The following is a 19,043-nucleotide window of genomic DNA, read 5'->3' on the forward strand; positions in this document are numbered from 1 at the left end:
AACCATGCGAGCAAGCACTGAGTTCTCTCTCATGCTAAACCGATAAGTTTTTAGCTTCCACGCCACGCTTCGTTCAGGCAAGCCATAATTTATTGCAATCATTCAGTCTTTGAGCTATTAATTCAATTGGAATACTCCCTAAGACATACTAATTCTTTCGAAGTTACCGGAAACGAACCAGGTGAGCTAAGAGTTTCCGTCGAGGCCCAAATCCAACTCGATCAAAAAGTTCCCAACTACATCATCACCATTAATGTAAGCCGAATTTGAGACGACTCACTTACAAAGATAAATATTTCTAAACCATAGTACTAATTGATCACTTTGATATCGCGCATGCTTGTAGGCTCCACTACACTAGCATCAATTAACTCTTGATATGGCGTTATTTTACTTCTCATGTTATTCCCAATTTATTAACAAAACTACCACAACAAAAACACCGAATAAAATTAGCATATGAATTTTAGAAAATTAAGAAAAACACACACTTTTATTTATTTTTATCTATTGATTTTTATTTTAATGTAAAGAGGTACACAGTGCTGACTTTCCAAATACAAATCCCATCGTTCATGGGCATTAGTGGAATTTCGCCCTTCAATAACTATAATTTCCCTCCTTATGCAAGCTGTTTCACGCGGATACAAACCCAATTTGACCAACGACTATGTAGTCGTATTTACATACACACCCCTGTCCCACCACTACCAAGTCAAAACGACCACGTCACCTTGGTCCTCAAAAACACTTCCAACCTCCACTTCCTCCCAAAACGCAATAAACTCAAAACCTCTCCGTCTGAAAAACTCTGGAGCAGCAAACACTCAAATCGCCGGCAAAAATGGCGAGGGAGCGCGACCACCTCTACATCACCGTCCCCAACCTCTTCCGCTGCCCCATCTCCATGGACGTCATGCGCTCCCCCGTCAGCCTCTGCACCGGCGTCACATACGACCGCGCCAGCATCCAGCACTGGCTCGAATCAGGCCACGACACGTGCCCCGCCACCATGCAGACTCTCCAATCCAAGGACGTCATCCCCAACCTCACTCTCCGCCGTCTAATCAACCTCTGGGCCCAGTCCCACGGCCCTTCCTCGCCGGCCTCCGCTCCCTCTCTCTCCTCCCAGCACCTGGCCTCCCTCGTCCAATTCCTCCAAAGCTCCCAGAGCGAGAAATTCAGCCAAAATATCGTCCACTCGTTGTCGAGGGCGGCCGATTTCGCGAGGGGCAGCGACGAGAATCGGAGGTTTGTGGCGAGTTTCGACGGCTTCGTCACCACCATTGTCGGGGTTCTGAACAGAGAAGGCGTCGAAATCGAGGTCCTCGAATCAGTAATTAAGGTTTTGGATTCGATTTTTCCTCAGATCGGAGTCAACGAGCTATTGAGCCGATTAATGGTGAAGAGCAACGGCAATTTCCTCGCTTCGATTCGATTGGTGTTGCAGAAAGGCAGCCTGAGCTCGAAGATCGAATCCGTCAGGGTTTTGGATTCGATTGCGCTCGACGCCGAGTCGAAACGATTAATCGCAGAGAAAGAAGGCTTACTGTCCGTACTCAACGATCTATTGAGCTCGGAAACCGATCAGAACCTACACAGCGCCGTTTTCTCGTGCTTAGCATCCGTGTCCGTGACTCGGTCAATCAAAGCGGAGCTCGTCCAGTTCGGACTCGTCCGAGTCATTACGTCAACGCTGTTAAACCCGGACACCAACACTCCCCTGGCGGAGAAGTCTTTAAAGCTATTGTCCACGATTGCCACTTGCGCGGAGGGCCGGTCGGCGATCAGCGGGGAGGAGAAGTGCGCGGGGGCGGTGGCGGAGAGGCTGATGAAGGTGTCGAGGGGAGCGACGGAGGACGGCGTGGCGGTGCTGTGGAGCGTGTGCTGCATGTTGGGGGACAAGAGGGCGAGGGAGAGCGTGGCGGGAGGGAATGGGGTGGCGAAGGTGCTGTTGGTGATGCAGAGTGGGTATGGGGAGGGGCATTTTGTGAGGAGGATGTGTGGGGATTTGGTCAAAGTTTTGAGCGTCGGGTTGGGGTTGGGGTTGAGGTATGACACCAAGACTATACATATCATGCCTTGTTAGAAATTGTTGATGGTGATTATCTTCATCATTTATTTTTCTGGAAATTTTGAATTTGGATGCAAAATTTATACAAGCAAAAGGAAAAAAAGGAAAATTCTTTTAGTTTTTGTAGTGTTTGATCATGATTGTGTCATTCATGTTGTATGATTAGAGGGGTTTGTGGGGACTTGTGAATCTGCAGAATTAGGTTGATTAGTTGGCTTAAATGATTTAAAGAAAAATAAATAAAGAAGTATATCCTGTTGCTGGTAGTGAGAATAGCCATCTCCCCATTTTTGTTACAAAAAAAAAGGGTCTGGTTATCATGGATTCAATCACTAGAAAATAAGAAGAATTGTGCCATTCATACACACTCTTGTTAATTTTTGCCATTGATTTTTTTTTCTTCAATTTATTCGATTCGACAGCTTAAAATTGAAAAACGTGTGTAAGAAGTAAAAATAGATGTGTGGATGACTCTACCCAAATAAGAATAATGGGCAAGCTTTGCTATGATTTCAAGTACATAACTTGTTAACTAAGATAATGTAAAAGAAATTTATTATATATGTGAGCTAAGTCAGTTGTCGGCTCTTTTTACTTATACTCAATCAAATTTGTATAATTGTCATTTACAAGAAGAGCAACTCAAAAGCATAGTAGTGCCGCCACTGTAACGTCATATGTCTGTAATACAACGAATACATAAAAATTTTACACATAACGTTGTATAATTGGGACGAGACTGTCATAGTGTCAACGTTTCCATGCCATCTAAGTCATTGGGCTGAGCTACGATGAGTTCTGCCGCAGTGAACGTTTGAAAATATGCATGCGTGTCAAACATGGCTTCTTTTCATATTCCCTGGCAAGGAAACGAAACTAGTAAATCCTAAAATTAGCCTTAAACAATTAACCCATCAGATTATGTAAAGTGTGTAGGAAAACAAGTGGAATATGACCAATTCAGAACCTGAATTGTTCAACGCAACATCAATGAACCGCACGGCACGGTGCCGTCGGCACCCATTATTTTTCTTCCTCTTTTGAAAAAATAAAACGTCATTTCTTTCTCCTTGACGCTCCGTCAGTCATCAGATTATGATTCAGAAAATCAGTCATCACCAAAGACATTATTTCTTGCTACAAAACAAACAGGAACAAAATTTTGTAGCTGCCACTGTTTCCAGAGACTTGGAATATGGACTTCCTAGTGGAATGGAATATCTTCTTTCTCAACTTGAAATACATATGCAGGGTGAATGCCGTTACGAAAAATTAATCCCCTCGAAATCACATGAACAACTTAGACGAATGTCTGTAATTGTGCTATTTCTTTTTCTTCTTCTGCAGATTACTACAGTTTCTTTTGTTGTGCGGAAGTGTCAACCAAAAATGTGCAAGATGGTGTGTGGAACAAATAACAATTAGGCAAGTGATAAGGAGAACAAACCAAACAACAAGAATACCCAAGATTTATATTCGTTCAGCGTTAACGAGCCTACATCCAGTTTGGAGGTTACGGAGTATTTAAAGAGAGCACTGACAAAGTGTTTCACTCAAGAACCTAAACCCCAAATACACCCAAGCTCACACACTCACAGAAGAAAGAGAAAAGTTGAAGCTTCTCTTTCTCTACAAATGTCAAATACTACTGGAGATCGATCCCTCAGCAGCTCACAATATTTCTGTCCTTCTGAAAGTTTGAACTCCAAATTGTGCGCGCTCTTCTTTTGCGCAACTCACAAATGAATCTCTGTCTCTCTCTCTTCCTCTCGGTGCAACTCTCAAGCGGTAAGGGAAGTGTGCAAGGGAAGCCAAATAAATGGGCAACTAGAAAACAACCACCAACAAAGTGATGTGGCAAAGTAAAACCCACTCACTAATTTCTGTTCAATTAGAGCCCTTAGTCAACAATATACAACGGTCCAATAACGTAGTAACTTTTCCTTTTATTTCATGATTGCACCTAACTTTTGTGTTAGATTGATTACATACCCAAAATGGATCAAACCATTCAGTAGCTCGCAAATGATAAAATCTGACATTTCTCACATGCATGATGCACCCATATGAGATTTCATCATTCACATATATCACAAAGATTTCCCTCAATCAAAACCACAATCCGTATCAAATAACATTTCAATGAATCAAAGATGCACAATATTAACTTTTAACCATATTAATCAACCAATCTGATCACACATCAATAATAAAAATTATTCATAAACCATACTTTATAAATTATAAATAAACTTGCTAAAAATCTCAAGTGAGTCACCTAGACATCCAACGGCCTTTCTAAATCAAACCACAAAGGTTCTCAAATCTTTAGTTAATATATACACTGAAAACTAGCGCTAGAGGTATCAGATCACTCAAATGTGGGTTAACCAGGCAAGACCATCCATGAAAGTAAACCGAGTAGGCAATGACACCCCCCCCCCCCCCCAAATGTGGGGTCCTTTTGCTTCGGGGGAAGAAGGGAACGAGTTAAGGTCTTCTGTCCCAATATTATATGTCCCATCCCTGTCCCAATCCTAACATCAATATTCATCACCCCCCCCCAAATGTGGGGTCCTTTTGCTTCGGGGGAAGAAGGGAACGAGTTAAGGTCTTCTGTCCCAATATTATATGTCCCATCCCTGTCCCAATCCTAACATCAATATTCATCATTCATCATTCATGTTTCACATTTCAAGTTTCATCCGCAGTTAGTAAGTCAAAGCAATGCAACAAGACTTAAGATAGAAGTTAAGATAGAGGCTATGCTTCATAGGGCTCTTTTCTCTCTTCCTTCTCCGAGCTCGGGTTATGGAAGAAGAAGAAAACGAGAAGAAAGTATCAGCAACAATCAATTTTGTTACGGGATAGCTCATAATTTTTATATCCATCTATTATGTGCTTCTCATCTAGCATTAGGTAGAACTCATACAATAATATGTCCTAACTTTACTGTATCTATTGTTTCATTTATTCTGGAACAATCAACACACTTTTTTTTGGTATTATGGATCTACATGTCAAGCCTACATTAAACAAAGGAGTTTTCATTTTAGTATTATAAATGTATATATTTTTCTGTCGGTTTTACTTTTGGATATCAATACCATATATAGCAAATATTTTCAGTTCGATACAATTACCCGCCCATTAAGGTTTGGCACAAAAAATTAGCATAAAATTGGTATGGTATAGTTGGTAAATGGTATGGTCCAGTAATATGGCAGAAACATTCACTTTACTACGATCTTGTAATATACATCTACAATATGTTTAGAAACACTTACACAAATCCACGCCCCAACTTTATTAAAAATATTTTGAAAATTCGACCATTTTTTTTAAAATTTAATTATTTATATTTATATTTGAAGTATATGCTAAAATGAGTGTACAATATGTGAATTTTATATCTAATTGAAAAATGAGCAAAAGTAACTTGTATGGTAAGTATCTTGGAGTTACAAAAAAAAGGGTGTAATCAATAAATCATTGAGACGTGTATGGAAAATAGAAATATTTTTGAAAAAGAAATTACTAAGTGGCTCTCATGATTTGTGAGTTTCGTACTAATTTTACATTCGAATTTTAGTTTTGACTCAAATGTTTATGGTGTAAATAACCTAACATTGTTAACCATTGTAAAAATGTAATTAATAACCATAGACACTTAAGGGTGTAAATGAGGCGTGCCAAACTGAATACCAAAGTGCCCAAACTCGACTCAAATGATATTATTTGTGCTCAAGCTCGGCTTTAGAACAATAACAAAATGTTTGTTCTAGGACAACAATTTGCCGCCCCACGCCAAACTCCAACCACCCTATCAGGAAGCCCAGCTCGTGTTAAAGTTAATCATTTGCTTTTGTTTTTTGTTGTCTAACATGTCCTTATATGTAATTTGAAATTCTTTGGATCTCTAATCTATTGCCACATGTATGGCTTAGATCTTTTGTAAAGGGCTGCCCAATTGCCTTAGCAACTGTCCCAAATACTAGGACATTTAATCCAAATAAAAAAAATATCTCTCTTTGTGAAAAAATAGTTCTCTGTTTTGTTTGCCCTGTTGTTGCCTCTTACTTAAATCTCCATTTTTTCTCATTTTTATTCTAGTTTTATTAATGATGAAGATGGTCTGAATACCAACATGATATCAGAGCCAATCTGATCAAAGAGTGGGGAATTTTTTTTTATTCTCAAAAGGGGGAAAATTCTAAGTGAAACCCTAGAATCAAAATTTTCAAATTCATGGCTGGTTCAAGTAGTAGTGGAGAGATTCGAACTCCTATCTTCAGTGGAGTGAATTACGACTTATAAAGGACAAAGTTGAGAACAAGTTTTGTATCTCACGATTTGTGAAGCTTGATTGAAGATGGCTATGTGGTACCCCTAAGTACTGTAGCTTTGACAGAGGCTCAGACAAAGGAACTGAAGGAAAACATCAAGAGAGATGCAAAAGCTCTTGGGGTCATGCAAAATGCTATCTTAGATGAATTTTTTTTTTTGGAATCTCGAACGAGACAAGTGCCAAATTAGCTTGGGATGTGCTTGAGAAAGTCTACAGAGGCTCTACTAAGGTAAAGGCTGTCAAACTCCAATCTTTGATAAGAGATTTTGAGTACATAAGAATGAAAGATGATGAATTGCTAGATAATTACCTGAGTAGATTGTCTGAGATTATTAATCAAATGAAAAGTTATGGTGAAATCTTGTCTGATGAGAGAATAGTTCAGAAGTATCTAATCAGCTTGCCAAGAAAGTATGACAACATAGTTTCAATCATAGTGGAGACTAAGGATTTGTCAACTTTGAGTGTTGAAGAAATGATTGGTTCACTCAAAGGTTTTGCTCAAAGACTATCTAGGCATGACAACAATGATGTAGAAAATGCTTTCCAAATGCTTACAGTGAATCCAAAAACTGAAGCTAGTTCAAGTCAAAGCAAAGCCAAGCCCAACAAGAATTAGAAAGGAAAAAACAAAAAGTGGGAAGGAAAGGGTAAATTTGAAGAGAAGAAAAAGGTTGAGAAGAGTTCGTATGCTTCAAAGTGAAAATTTTTTGACGAAGCTCATTCTGGTGAATGTTGGTTCAAGGGAAAAGTGAAATGCCACAAGTGTAGTAGATTCGGGCATATGCAAAAGGATTGTACCTATAAGAATAATTAGCTAGCTCACTACACATAAGCAGAAGGGGAAAAGACCAATATGTTTTGTGTTGGTCATGATACAACCGTCCAAGAAGAATCTAAAGTTTGGTTTGTGGACAACGGCTGTAGCAATCATATGGCAGTGAACAAGAACATTTTTTCATAATATTGACACTACAAACCCAACCCGAGTGAAGATAGGAAATAGGCAGCTAGTCGATACATTGGGAAGAGGTACTATTGCCGTGCATACGAATAATGGAAATATGTTCATCAAGAATGTCGTGTTAGTTTCTGATTTGAAGTAAATTTTGCCAAGTCTTCGATAACTCATTGAGCATGGTTATTACTTGTATTTTGGAGACAATACTTGCAAGATATATGATGGGAGGAATCGTGAACAACTCTTGGCTAAGATTGAGATGAGGAAGAGTGGAAGTTTTCCTCTCACAATTGAGTATGCAACTCAATCTGCACTCAAGATGGAAGTGCAAGAAGATTCAAAGCTATGGCATAAAAGTCTTGGCCACTTGAATTTTCAAAGTCTCAAAAAGCTATAAGAAAAAGAAATGGTGCATGGGTTGTCTAGTATCCAAGAAAATGAAGAAATCTGTTAAGGGTGTGCACTTGGGAAACATCATAGAGATTCATTTCCATATGGTACAGCTTGGAAAGCAAAGGCTCCATTGGAATTGATTCATACATATGTTTGTGGACCCATGAAGACCTCTACTCAAGTGGGAAACATGTATTTTCTAATCTTCATGGATGATTATTCCAGAATGACTTGGGTATACTTTTTAAGACAGAAATCATAAGTGTTCTTAATTTTTACGAAGTTTTAAGCTATGGTTGAGCGACAGTCTGGTTATCTAATCAAAGTTCTTAGAAGCAATAGAGGAGAAGAGTACACATCCACATAGTTTGATAAGTTTTGTCAAGATATTGGCTTGGAAAGACAGCGTACTGTCAACTATACTCCACAACAAAATGGAGTAGCTGAGAGAAAAAAATATAGAACCATAGTCAAAATGGCTAAGGTAATGTTGCATGACAAGGGAATGCCTCAATATTTGTTGGGTGAGACAGTTAATATAGTGGTTTACTTGATGAATAGGCATCCGACAGTGGCAGTTGAAGGCAAGACACTATTTGAGGCATAGAGTGGAAGAAAACCTTCCGTGAATCACTTGAGAGTGTTTAGGTCAATCTACTTTGCTTATGTACCAAAAGAACTAAGAAGAAATCTTCTTGGGATTGGAATCAAGCAATCATCCGAGAGGAATCTGCATTAATCAGAATTGAAGAAGAAAATCAGCCAAATGAAGAGGAAATTGAGCTGGAAAATCCATAATTGTCACTTGAAAACAGTCCTCAAGTTCACTCTCCCACACCTTTGAGTCCAAGTTCAACGCCAATTTGGTTAAGGATCTTATGAAGTCTATAAAAGCTGCAATTTATGTGTTGTAGAACCGGAAAACTTTGATGATGCAGTGAAAGAAGATACATGAAAGGCTGTAATGCAAAAAGAGATCAATGTTATTGTGAAAAACAAGACATGGCAACTAGTGGACAGACTTTGTGACAACTCCGTCATTGGAGTGAAGTGGATTTATAAGACTAAGCTTAATCAAGATGGTTTTGTTCAAAGGAACAAAGCTAGATTGGTAGCAAAAGGTTATTCTCAGAAACCTGGGATTGACTTCCAAGAAACCTTTGCATTGGTAGCTAGACATGAAACAATCTGTGGCCTTATTTCTGAAGCTGCTCAGAAGAAGTGGTTTCTACACCAACTTAACGTCAAGTCCGCTTTCCTAAATGGAGTCCTAAAAGATGAGGTGTTCGTTGATCAACCTCAAGGATTTGTTCGTAAAGAACAAGGGCACAAGGTGTACAATATTAAAAAGGCACTTTATGACCTGAAACAAGCTCCAAGAGTATGGTATGGAGAGATCAACTCATACTTCAATGAAAGGGGATTTCAAAGAAGTGAGAATGAACCTGCCTTCTATTTCAAAACTGAAGGTACTTCAGATATCCTTATCGTTTCCTTATATGTTAATAATTTGGTTTATACTGGAAGTAGTGATAAAATGATCTTGAATTTCAAGAATGACATGACGAGGAAATATGAGATGAGTGATCTAGGCATGATGCATTATTTTTTTGGGAATTGGTATCATTCAATCAAATGATGGTATCTTTATTACTCAAAAGAAATATGCAAAAACACTTCTAGAAAAATTCAAAATGGTTGGTTGCAATCCTGTTGCAACACCTCTAGTTGTGAACAAAAGTTTCAAAGAGAAGATGGTAGTGGTGATGCTGATGAATATGTGTATAGAAGCCTAGTTGGGAGTTTATTGTATTTGATAGTGACTAGACCCGATATTATGTATGATGCAAGCTTGTTGTCCAGATTTATGCATAAGCCTACTTGCATTCACTATGGAGCTGCAAAGAAGATCCTAAGATACATACGAGGTACACCTGACTTTGGTATTATGTATGAAAGGAATGTTGAGCCAAAATTGTATGGGTTTTGTGATAGTGATTGGGGAGGTAGTGTGGATGACTTAAAAAGCACATATGACTATACTTTTACATTAGGGACTGGTGCATTCTCTTAGTCATCTAAGAAGCAGAAATCAGTTACACTATCAACGGCAGAGGCTAAGTTTGTGTCAGCTTCAATTGCAACTTCTCAAGCAGTATGGCTGAGAATAATTATGCAAGACTTTGGTGAGAAACAAGAATCAGCAGCTCCTATCATTTGTGACAACAAGTCAACTATTGCCATGAGCAAGAATCTTGTCTGTCACAGCAAGTCAAAATATATTGCTTTGAAGCATCACTACATCAGAGGTGTTGTTGAAGACAAGGAAGTGGATATGGTATACTATAGGACAGAAGATCACGTTGCTGATATCTTGACCAAGGCATTACCAAAGGACAGATTCATTACCTAAGAGAACTTTTGGGAGTGAAGCAGCAAAGCATTAATGTCTTCCATAGAATTCATCCTCTCTTTTGAAGAATCATGGGCAATGAATTGTTGAAAAAAGTGAGCGGGTGGGCTATGCATGAGTGTCAAACGCTGCAGCTTTTCATATTCCCTGTCAAGGAAACCAACACTACTAAATCATCTTTTTCTATTCCCATCTCAATATTATTTCTAATATTTTGTTTAAAGTTATATGCCATTAAATCAAAAGAAAAACTAATGAAAATAATTTGAAAACTTTGAGTTTTAATCAAAAGGAAAAAAATGTGTTATAAGTGAATAGTACCAGGAGTGACTTTTAGAGTAAAAATATCATTTTCGTTAAAAGTGAACAGTATCGGAAGTGTTTCGTTAAAACTCCCATCAAAAGGAAAACTAATGAAATCCTTTCATTAATTTCCTTTGAAAAAAAAAAACCTTGACATTTAATCGAGAGACTCCAAAGCTATTCTCATTTCTCATTCCCTTCATATATTTTGTCAATCTCAAATTGCAAATCAATTCAGCAAACAACAATAAGATTTATAAAAAAATTTGGCTATAAATTTTTTGGTTTCTCCTTTGCTCTACCTCTTACTTGAGTGCTAGGGTTTGCATATTTTTTATTGAAACATTTTTCCTATTAACTTTAATAACCCTTTCAAATTTGTTTATTGATGCTTTGTTATGTTGGACTTTTGATTACTTAGTGCGTGTGTGTGTATATATGTATTATATTAGGATGTTTTGGTTAGCAACTTTGTAAATATTATTTGTGTAATTTCTTTTACATTTAAGCCTTATCTTGCATAAAATTCTGGCTCCCTGGCTACGTATATAAAGTGTGTAGAAAAACATGTGGAATATGACCAATTCAAAACCTGTATAGTTGTTCAACACAAGAGCAATGAACTGCTCGACACCCATTATTCAACACATTTGACCTATTTTCTTCCTCTTTTGAAAAAAATAAAATGCCATTTTTTTTCCTTGATGAGCTCCATTAGCAATCAGTTTATGACACTGAAAATCAACCTTGACCAAACACATTATTTCTTGTTGCGAAACAACAACAAAATATGGCTGCCACACTCTCTGGATACTTGGAATATTGACTTCCTGGTGGAATGGAATATCTTCTTTCTCAAATTTAAATACAAGTGCAGGATTAAAGCCATTATGAAAATTTAAGCCCCTCGAAATCACACAAAAAATTTAAACAAAATGTCTGCAATTATGCTCTTTCTTCTTCTTATTCTTTTTCTTCTTATGCAGATTACTACATTTTCTTTTGCAACTGCTGAGCAAGGAACCGGAAACATTAGCCTCGATGCTTCTCTCTATACCGATAACAATTCATATTGGTTGTCAAATTCAGGCCAGTTTGAGTTCGGATTTTACAACGAAGGCAACAAGTTGGTGGTACGCATCTGATATGCGAAAATCCAGCAGAAAACAATCGTATGGACAACAAATTGCGATGCTCCGCTGCCACTCTCTAATGATGTAAAGCTACTTGGTGATGGAATAAGAGTCGTGTCGCTAGATTATCGAATTGTAACAGCAACAACCATTTCGAACATTTATGAGCCTGCTGCCTCAGCTTCCATGCTCAATTCTGATAACTTTGTCATATACAACTTGAATTCAAAGATCATTTAGCAGAGTTTTGATACTCCAACCGATACCATTGTATCTGGCCCGCGACTGCTAGCTGGAAACAAGATTGTCTCCATCATCTTGGATAAAAATCATGCAAGCAGAAGGTTTAGACTTTCGATGCAGCGTGATGGGAACCTAGTGCAATACTTGGAAGGTCTGATTGTATTACAACATTATGCTTACTGGAATGCTGGGACATTCAGGGCTGGAGACAATGTGTCTCTCAACTTTGATCACAATGGGCATCTATATCTCTTCAATTCCACCAATTCCAATACACGATACATTACGAATCAGACCTAGCTGTTTAACAAAGGTATGTACCGGATGACGATTAACTTTGATGGTATACTCCGATTATACTACCATACTTTGATTCAGAACGATTCATGGTCAGTTCAGTGGTCATCATTTTATGATAAGTGCACTCCTATGGGGCGCTGTAGGTTAAATGCATATTGTGTTCCCATTGATCAGGATCCACCTTGTGTTTGTCTTCCTGGTTTTGTTTTCGTTGATCAACGCCAAAGGGATTTAGGCTGCAGAAGGTATGTAAGTACTATTGGTTGCCCGGACGAGAACAAAATTACATATTCCATTGCTGATTTGGATGGCCTTGTGTGGGAGAACACCCCATATTTTGTTCTCAACATTAATGAGACTGCTTCTTAAGATGACTGCTTGAGAGATTGCAATTGTGAAGCTGCAGTTTATCATGACTAGTTGTGCCAAAAACAGAGGTTTCCGCTAAGATTTGGAAGAACTGGAAAAAGTGGCTCAACCATGATCAAAGTTGTCACTGAGAGTTCAGGGACAAAAACTGTAAGCAAAGCAAGGAAAGAACAACTTCGAACATGAATCTTTATTGGCGGTATTGCAATGCTAAGTTTTGCACTTATTATTCTAGCAATTACTGGTTTTGTTATTTATAGATACTGTGTTGCGGATTACGAAAAGATTTCGAATTCAAAAAATGATGGGTTTGTAGAAGATGTCACGCTGCGATAATATACATATTGTGAGCTTGAAAAGGCAACCAAAGGTTTTAGTGATCAAGTGGGCAAAAGAGCATTTGGGACATTTTATAAAAGGGTCATACCATCAAATGGTGGGAGAGTAGTGGCTATCAAGAAACTAGAGAAGGTGATGGATCAAGGAGACTGGGCATTCCGAAATGAGATGAACGCAATAGGAAGGACGCATCATAAAAATCTGGTTAAATTGCTTGGCTACTATCACGATGGATCAAATAGGCTTCTGGTTTATGAGTACATGACCAATGGCTTGTAAGAGCAACCATACAAGCTCTATAACAAACTAGCCAAGAACATAAGATTTAACCAAGTCACAATCATCACTCCAAATATATTTTGTATATGCAAACACTGAAGTAATTTCTGCAACACATACCTGCAGACTGTTTGACGAAGTCTTTCCCATGTGTGTATGCCATTAGGTCATGAGTAAGTTCAATTTACATTCCCAATAGTCTTCTGGATAATTGCAACTCGCTGTAATGCCCTCTCAGATTCCAAAGCCCGAACTCTAAGCTTCATATCACCTTGTTCCAATCTTTGTATAATTTCAGCAAGCTTTTCAACTCTATCAGCATGTTCATGGATGAAGAAGCCATGGACGAATCTACACACAACCTTCTCCTCTCTGCAAAACTCAATGCTCTCCAAGTTATAGGTAATTGGAACAATAAAAGCATGTTTTTGTGAGAGCAGGGGTTTGTGGTTTTTATACTACAAAATCTAGATTACCCTATAATAATCCTACAAGGAATACAAGACCAAATCCTTGTACAAGTATGAGTTCTATTCTTGAGCCAACAGTAGAGTTTCAATCCAAACCAAAGTTAAATTAACTCTTATAAACACATTAAGACCTCTTTATACCAATCTGAAATAACAATGATTATTACTAAGCTGTGAAAATCACACTCATACTCTAACATAGCTCACTTGCAGATTTCTTTTTCCGATCGGATGGAAGACCAACTTGGAAGGAAAGAATTGGCATATGTCTCAATGTAACTTGAGGCATACTTTATTTACATGAAGAGTGTGACACACAGATCATCCACTGTGACATCAAATCGGAAAATATACTAATGAGTGACCAAAAATGTGCAAAGCTTGTTGATTTTGGTCTTGCCAAGCTGCTAAAGCCTGACCAAACCAGGACATATACCGGGTTAAGAGGAACATGGGGTTATGTTGCACCTGAGTGGCATAGAAACGTTCCCATAACAGTGAAAACAAATGTATACAGCTTTGGGGTTGTGTTATTGGAGACATATGCTGCAGAAGATGTGTGAATATGAACATACTTGAAGATCAAGTTATCCTTGAGAATTGGGTATACCATTGTTTGGAAGCCGACGAACTGGATAAGCTAGTGAAGGATGAAGATGTTGACAAGAATGAACTTCGAATGATGGTTAAGGTAGGACTTTGGTGCATCCAAGATGAGCTAGCATTTCGCCCTTCGATGAATAAGATCATACTAATGCTGGAAGGGACTGTAGAGATACCAAACCCGCCAAGTTTTACCTCCATTTCTAGTTCCATTTCCTGACTAAGCCTTGTTGTTAACTGATTAGGAAACTAGCTAGCTTCTGTGTAATTTTGTTGCAGCTTTGGTTTTGTTGTTTGTTTTAGTTTCAAGTAAAGTTTATCTTCATGTACTATGCTACAATCTGATCCGTACAAAATGAATAACAAGTAAATTTCAGACTTCACCGAGCATACAAATTAGGTGGTGTATGGTTTCTTTAATTTAGGTGATAAGTCTATCAATGTATACAATGAAGCAGAAGAAAATCTTTCTCACCGGCGTGTGTGGGGTTTCGTTCTCATTGATCTGCGTCAGCACCTGCCCTAGCTTAGGCTAGGCTTGGTGATTGTCCCATGGTTTCCTGTGTAGTTTGTTTTTGTGGTTAGTTAGTTTTCAGTTTTATCTAGCTCTTCATGATCTATGGCAGAGTGTAGAGCTTTAGTTCATGTGTTCCCACCATCATCCTTGTTGGCCCTTGTTGGTCCTTCCCATTGTCTACCCTTGTCGGCGATATTTCTCGTGGGTTTACACCTACATGCTTCCTTGGTCTCGTGGTGGCGATCCTTGTGTTGGTCCATAGTGGATGATATGGCCTCTTTCTTCACCAATTTCGAGTTTCTTCATTGTGTGATCCCTAGTAGGGGTGGGCACGGGCTGGGCCGGGCCCATTTTTTAAGGAACCGGACCGGACCTGAGTTTAAAATAAATGGGCCGGGCCGGGCTGGGTACATCATATTTCAATACAGAAATCAGACCTAACTTGGCCCGTTTGAAATGGGCCGGTCCGGGCCAGGTCCACGGGTCTTTTTTTTTTCTTTCTCTCTTTGAGATTGATTCAGCTCCAGAACCCAGTTCCAAATTGCAATTCCAATTCCAAATCCAGTTCCAAATCGTCACCAAACCTAGTTCTTACTTTAATGTTCTTCAATCTTTACATGAGCATACCTCTCTCTAGATCTTTTGCTTTCTGCAAAAATGGCTCAGAAGACGTTTTTCTAATTGGCCTTTTTCTTAGCATTATTCACACTCACTTCACTCTCCCGCATCCTACGCGAATCCGACCCCTCAACTCATCCGCCTTCTCCCTCCAGCTTCACCCCCGCGACGCCCTCTTCAATTTCCAGCACAAAGACTACAAATCCTTCACCTTAACCAGCCTCGACCGCGACTCGGCCCGAGTCAACTCGCTTCAAACCAAGCTCCCCTTGGCACTCCAGGGGATCAAAAATCAGATTGCGACTGCGATGATGTCGGGGTGGTGGAGGAGATGACTGACGGAGAGTGGGTGGAACCGTAAAGGGGAAGGAACGATGCATGCGAGACGGCAAGAGATGTAACCAAGGATAGAACATATACATCTAGTAACCTGGGAAAACTTAGGGATCTTTATAGAGATGTAAGTGATCAAAAAGGAGAAACCAGTATGGACAGGATTCCCAGGGGAGATGGTGGTGGTGAAGAGGTGATTAGACTTGGCGGTTCTCGTTGGAAATAGCACGGAGAGAGAGAGATCGAGAGAGAGAGAGAGATAGATTGAGAATCGAGTCGACAGATCCGAAATGGAGGATTGAAGATAGGAGAGTATTCGAGAAGGTTTGAGAAAATAGGAGAGGAATGGGAAAATGTTACAAACGGGCAGTTCGGGTACCCGTTTTCTTACACTTTTGGAATCGGCCCGCCCCTAAAATTTCAAAGCCCCGGCTCGCCTTGCCCCGTTCCTTTAAAAAAATTAGGAACCGGCCCGTACCCGCCCCGAACCGCGATTACTGGCCCCGACCCACAGTTCCTATACTCGTTTGCCCACCCTTAATCCCTAGTGATTGTGGAGGGAGGCGGACAGTTGTGCGGATTTCTAGTGGCGGCGTTTCTAGGATTTTCTATGTAGTTTGTTTGTGTGTGATGGGCTCTAAGTTTCTTAGGCTGTTTTCTTATGTGTGTTTGTGGCCCATTTTCTTTTTTGTGCTTAACTTGTAATGGGCTTTGTTGTACTTGTTTTGGTTAGTAAGGAAATGTACCATTTATAAAAGAGAGTTTTAACGAAAAACTCACGGTACTGTTCACTTTAATGAAAAACCACATTTTTACACTAAAAAGTCAAACTTAGTACTATTCACTTTACCTTTTATTTTGTCCTTATCGTTAAAAGTCAAAGTTTTCAAGCCATTTTCATTAATTTTCCTTTTATAAAATAAATAAATAAATGAAGTGATGCAAACTTTAGGGTTACTTACATTTTATACTGACACACCCTAACCCGAAGACTAGGACGTGCTGGCCGTCACGTAAGTGTGACGTAACCATAACGCAAGCGGAAACGATTTAATAATAAAATACGAGTCAACGAAAACCACTAATTTCAGTTATTTACAACCTAGCATTCTATGTGCATAAGAGTGTACTAAACACACATAAACAGAGCATAAGCATCTAGGTGCAGTCAAGTAGGAACATAACTATTTTACAACACCCTCGGGTGAATCCTACATTTATTTAGTCTGTCAGAACGCCGAAGCAGTCCTCGTAGGCCACCAACGCCTCAACTATCAACTAGAACCTGGAGGGGCGAAAAACAGAAAACGTGAGTGGGCGAAAATCAATCTTTTCCAAATCATTTCATAAATCCACAATTATAACCCCTTTTTGGAAAACCTGTATACTTTCCCAGAAAAATAGTATATAGCATATATATCTCAACTGTCTCAATCATCAATCTTATAACAGATTCAATAAAGAATGTACCATGCCAATTTCAACAGTTTAGTATGAATGCATTAACATAATATAATCAGGTAAAAGAAATAATCAATCGTAGGCCCTCTAATAGCCCTGAACGATTGAACCTAGAGCTCAACATCTATCAATCTCACTCTCTGCCGGAGTCACTCCGCGTGACCTGTCCGGCCTTCTGCACATAAGTCGGAACTACCTAATGTAGTCTGAACGACTCATGGTAATATTCGCTCTAGTGCTTCTCTCATCAATCATCTGTATACAATAACCTAAGGTCACCCACCAGTCATAATCTCACTAACACTCTACGACTGGCCCGTCGTACCCACTCCGCGTGGACTGTACGACCAGCATCTACTTGGATCCAAGGCGAGCGTGCGATGCGGTGAATACTATAAGCACTAAACCATGGTGCAGGATATGAGCTCAATATATCATCATCATCATCATAATATTAATTAAATACTTACCTGTGCTTCCACAGCACCATCATACATATATGCATCATACGACAATTCATAATATCCATAATATTCTATGCATGGCAATCACATCATATTTCATTTCATTTCAATATACTTTTCATTTAAATTTGATTTCTGGGGAAATCGAGTATATAGGTATATATAAAAACAAATGCCCACTCACTGGTATGTCGCCGGGTCGTAACCCCCTTGACGCCCCTGGATGTGCTCGTCCTCGTTAAAAGTTCCACCTAGAAGTGAAATAACTTAAAACAATCATTTAACGCACATTTAACGCACCTAAACCAAACTAGGTAATTAATTCTTCATACGATGCTCAAATTGGGTATATAAATATACCAAAGTGACCTACACAACCTCAGGATCATCCCCATATTTTTAAAATAATTTTTGGAGTCCTCACGCGCCCCCACGCGCCTGACGTGGCACGGACCTACGCGCGGCCCACGCGCGGCCACGTGACATGCACACTGACGGCTACAGTGAACGGCGTTAGAGAATATTCCGTCAAATCCTAGTATATTCCGTTAAAAACTAACGGTTTCCGTTAAAGTTAACTAACGGCGTCGGAATATTCCGTCAAACTTGACGGAAGATTCCCTGTCTTCTCCGGCGAATCGCCGGTCGCCGGCGACTGTTCGCCGGTTTCTGGAAAATTTTCAAATCCACTATTCTCCTTCGTTTTTCAACCAATTTCTTCGCATTTTATACCAAAATGAAGCATTTAACAAGTACTATCACGTTGGAAGGGTTTTAGGGCCTAAAAACAACTAGATCATACCTTCCAAAATTCCTCAATTTCGGCCAAACTCGAACCCGACGATCCCGACGTCCATTTTGTTCAAACGAGGCACTCCGAGCCTCCTTAGGACTTCCTAAGACTCGTGGTGATCTTGCTTTAGCCTAAAACACAACCAATTTTAAGTTCGTGAACAGTGTCAATTCACGGGGTGTTTTGAAACTAGGATTTCAGAAATGAAACTTACCTGAAACTTATACCCCCGTGCTCGTGAAGTTCCCAAGATCACGAAGATGATCTTAGATTGGACGTTGGTGCACGTTTGTGGTTGTTCTTGGTGTTTGTCCGAGAGCTTGAGAGAGTTCGAGAGTAAGAGAGAGAGAGAGTGTTTCTGAGGGAGAGATGAGGAAGAAAGAGGGAGAGAGACAACCTACGGGTTTTGGGGAAGGATTTCAGGAGGTGGGGATCCCACCTAAGTCCAATACAAAATTATTAGACCAAACAAATGTAAATCTAAACCCTAGTTTAAGATCTTAGTGTAAAACAAATACCAAATTTACGCACCTTAATCCCGTTTAAGGGCGTTTTTGTAATTTCACGTCCTCGGTATTTAGTAATTCTGGGACGGGCTGTGACAATCTCCCCTCCTTATAGAATTTCGT

General features: G+C 39.3%; 2 protein-coding genes and 1 long non-coding RNA gene across 3 annotated transcripts; 2 read left to right on the forward strand and 1 right to left on the reverse strand.

Annotated features, from left to right (window-relative positions):
- Positions 1-753: 753 nt before the first annotated feature.
- LOC126623802 (U-box domain-containing protein 29-like) lies at positions 754-2,340 on the forward strand. Its single transcript, XM_050292783.1, has one exon. It carries the CDS (start codon positions 845-847, stop codon positions 2,087-2,089), a length of 1,245 nt encoding a protein of 414 aa, XP_050148740.1. The 5' UTR covers positions 754-844; the 3' UTR covers positions 2,090-2,340.
- Positions 2,341-13,011: 10,671 nt separating this feature from the next.
- On the forward strand, positions 13,012-14,188 carry LOC126621742 (G-type lectin S-receptor-like serine/threonine-protein kinase LECRK4). Its single transcript, XM_050290321.1, has 3 exons — positions 13,012-13,151; positions 13,454-13,557; positions 13,932-14,188. The coding sequence occupies exons 1-3, from the start codon at positions 13,012-13,014 to the stop codon at positions 14,186-14,188; spliced, it is 501 nt and encodes a 166-aa protein (XP_050146278.1).
- Positions 14,189-16,723: 2,535 nt separating this feature from the next.
- Positions 16,724-18,535, reverse strand: LOC126621035 (uncharacterized). Its single transcript, XR_007622775.1, has 3 exons — positions 18,424-18,535; positions 17,806-17,872; positions 16,724-16,981 (listed from the first exon to the last, which is right to left on the reverse strand). It is a non-coding gene; the product is annotated as an uncharacterized LOC126621035 (long non-coding RNA).
- Positions 18,536-19,043: the final 508 nt, after the last annotated feature.

The sequence above is a fragment of the Malus sylvestris genome, chromosome 5 (assembly GCF_916048215.2).
Source record: "Malus sylvestris chromosome 5, drMalSylv7.2, whole genome shotgun sequence".
Classification (NCBI taxonomy): domain Eukaryota; kingdom Viridiplantae; phylum Streptophyta; class Magnoliopsida; order Rosales; family Rosaceae; genus Malus; species Malus sylvestris.

Excerpts from the sequence above, each read along its gene's own strand:
- LOC126623802 (XM_050292783.1), top strand. The coding sequence starts at position 845 with ATGGCGAGGGAGCGCGACCACCTCTACATCACCGTCCCCAACCTCTTC.
- LOC126621742 (XM_050290321.1), top strand. The coding sequence starts at position 13,012 with ATGGATCAAGGAGACTGGGCATTCCGAAATGAGATGAACGCAATAGGA. Across the intron at positions 13,152-13,453 it reads GAGTACATGACCAATGGCTT|CAAGCTTTTCAACTCTATCA; the intron begins GTAAGAGCAACC and ends GTATAATTTCAG. Across the intron at positions 13,558-13,931 it reads CAATGCTCTCCAAGTTATAG|AGTGTGACACACAGATCATC; the intron begins GTAATTGGAACA and ends ATTTACATGAAG.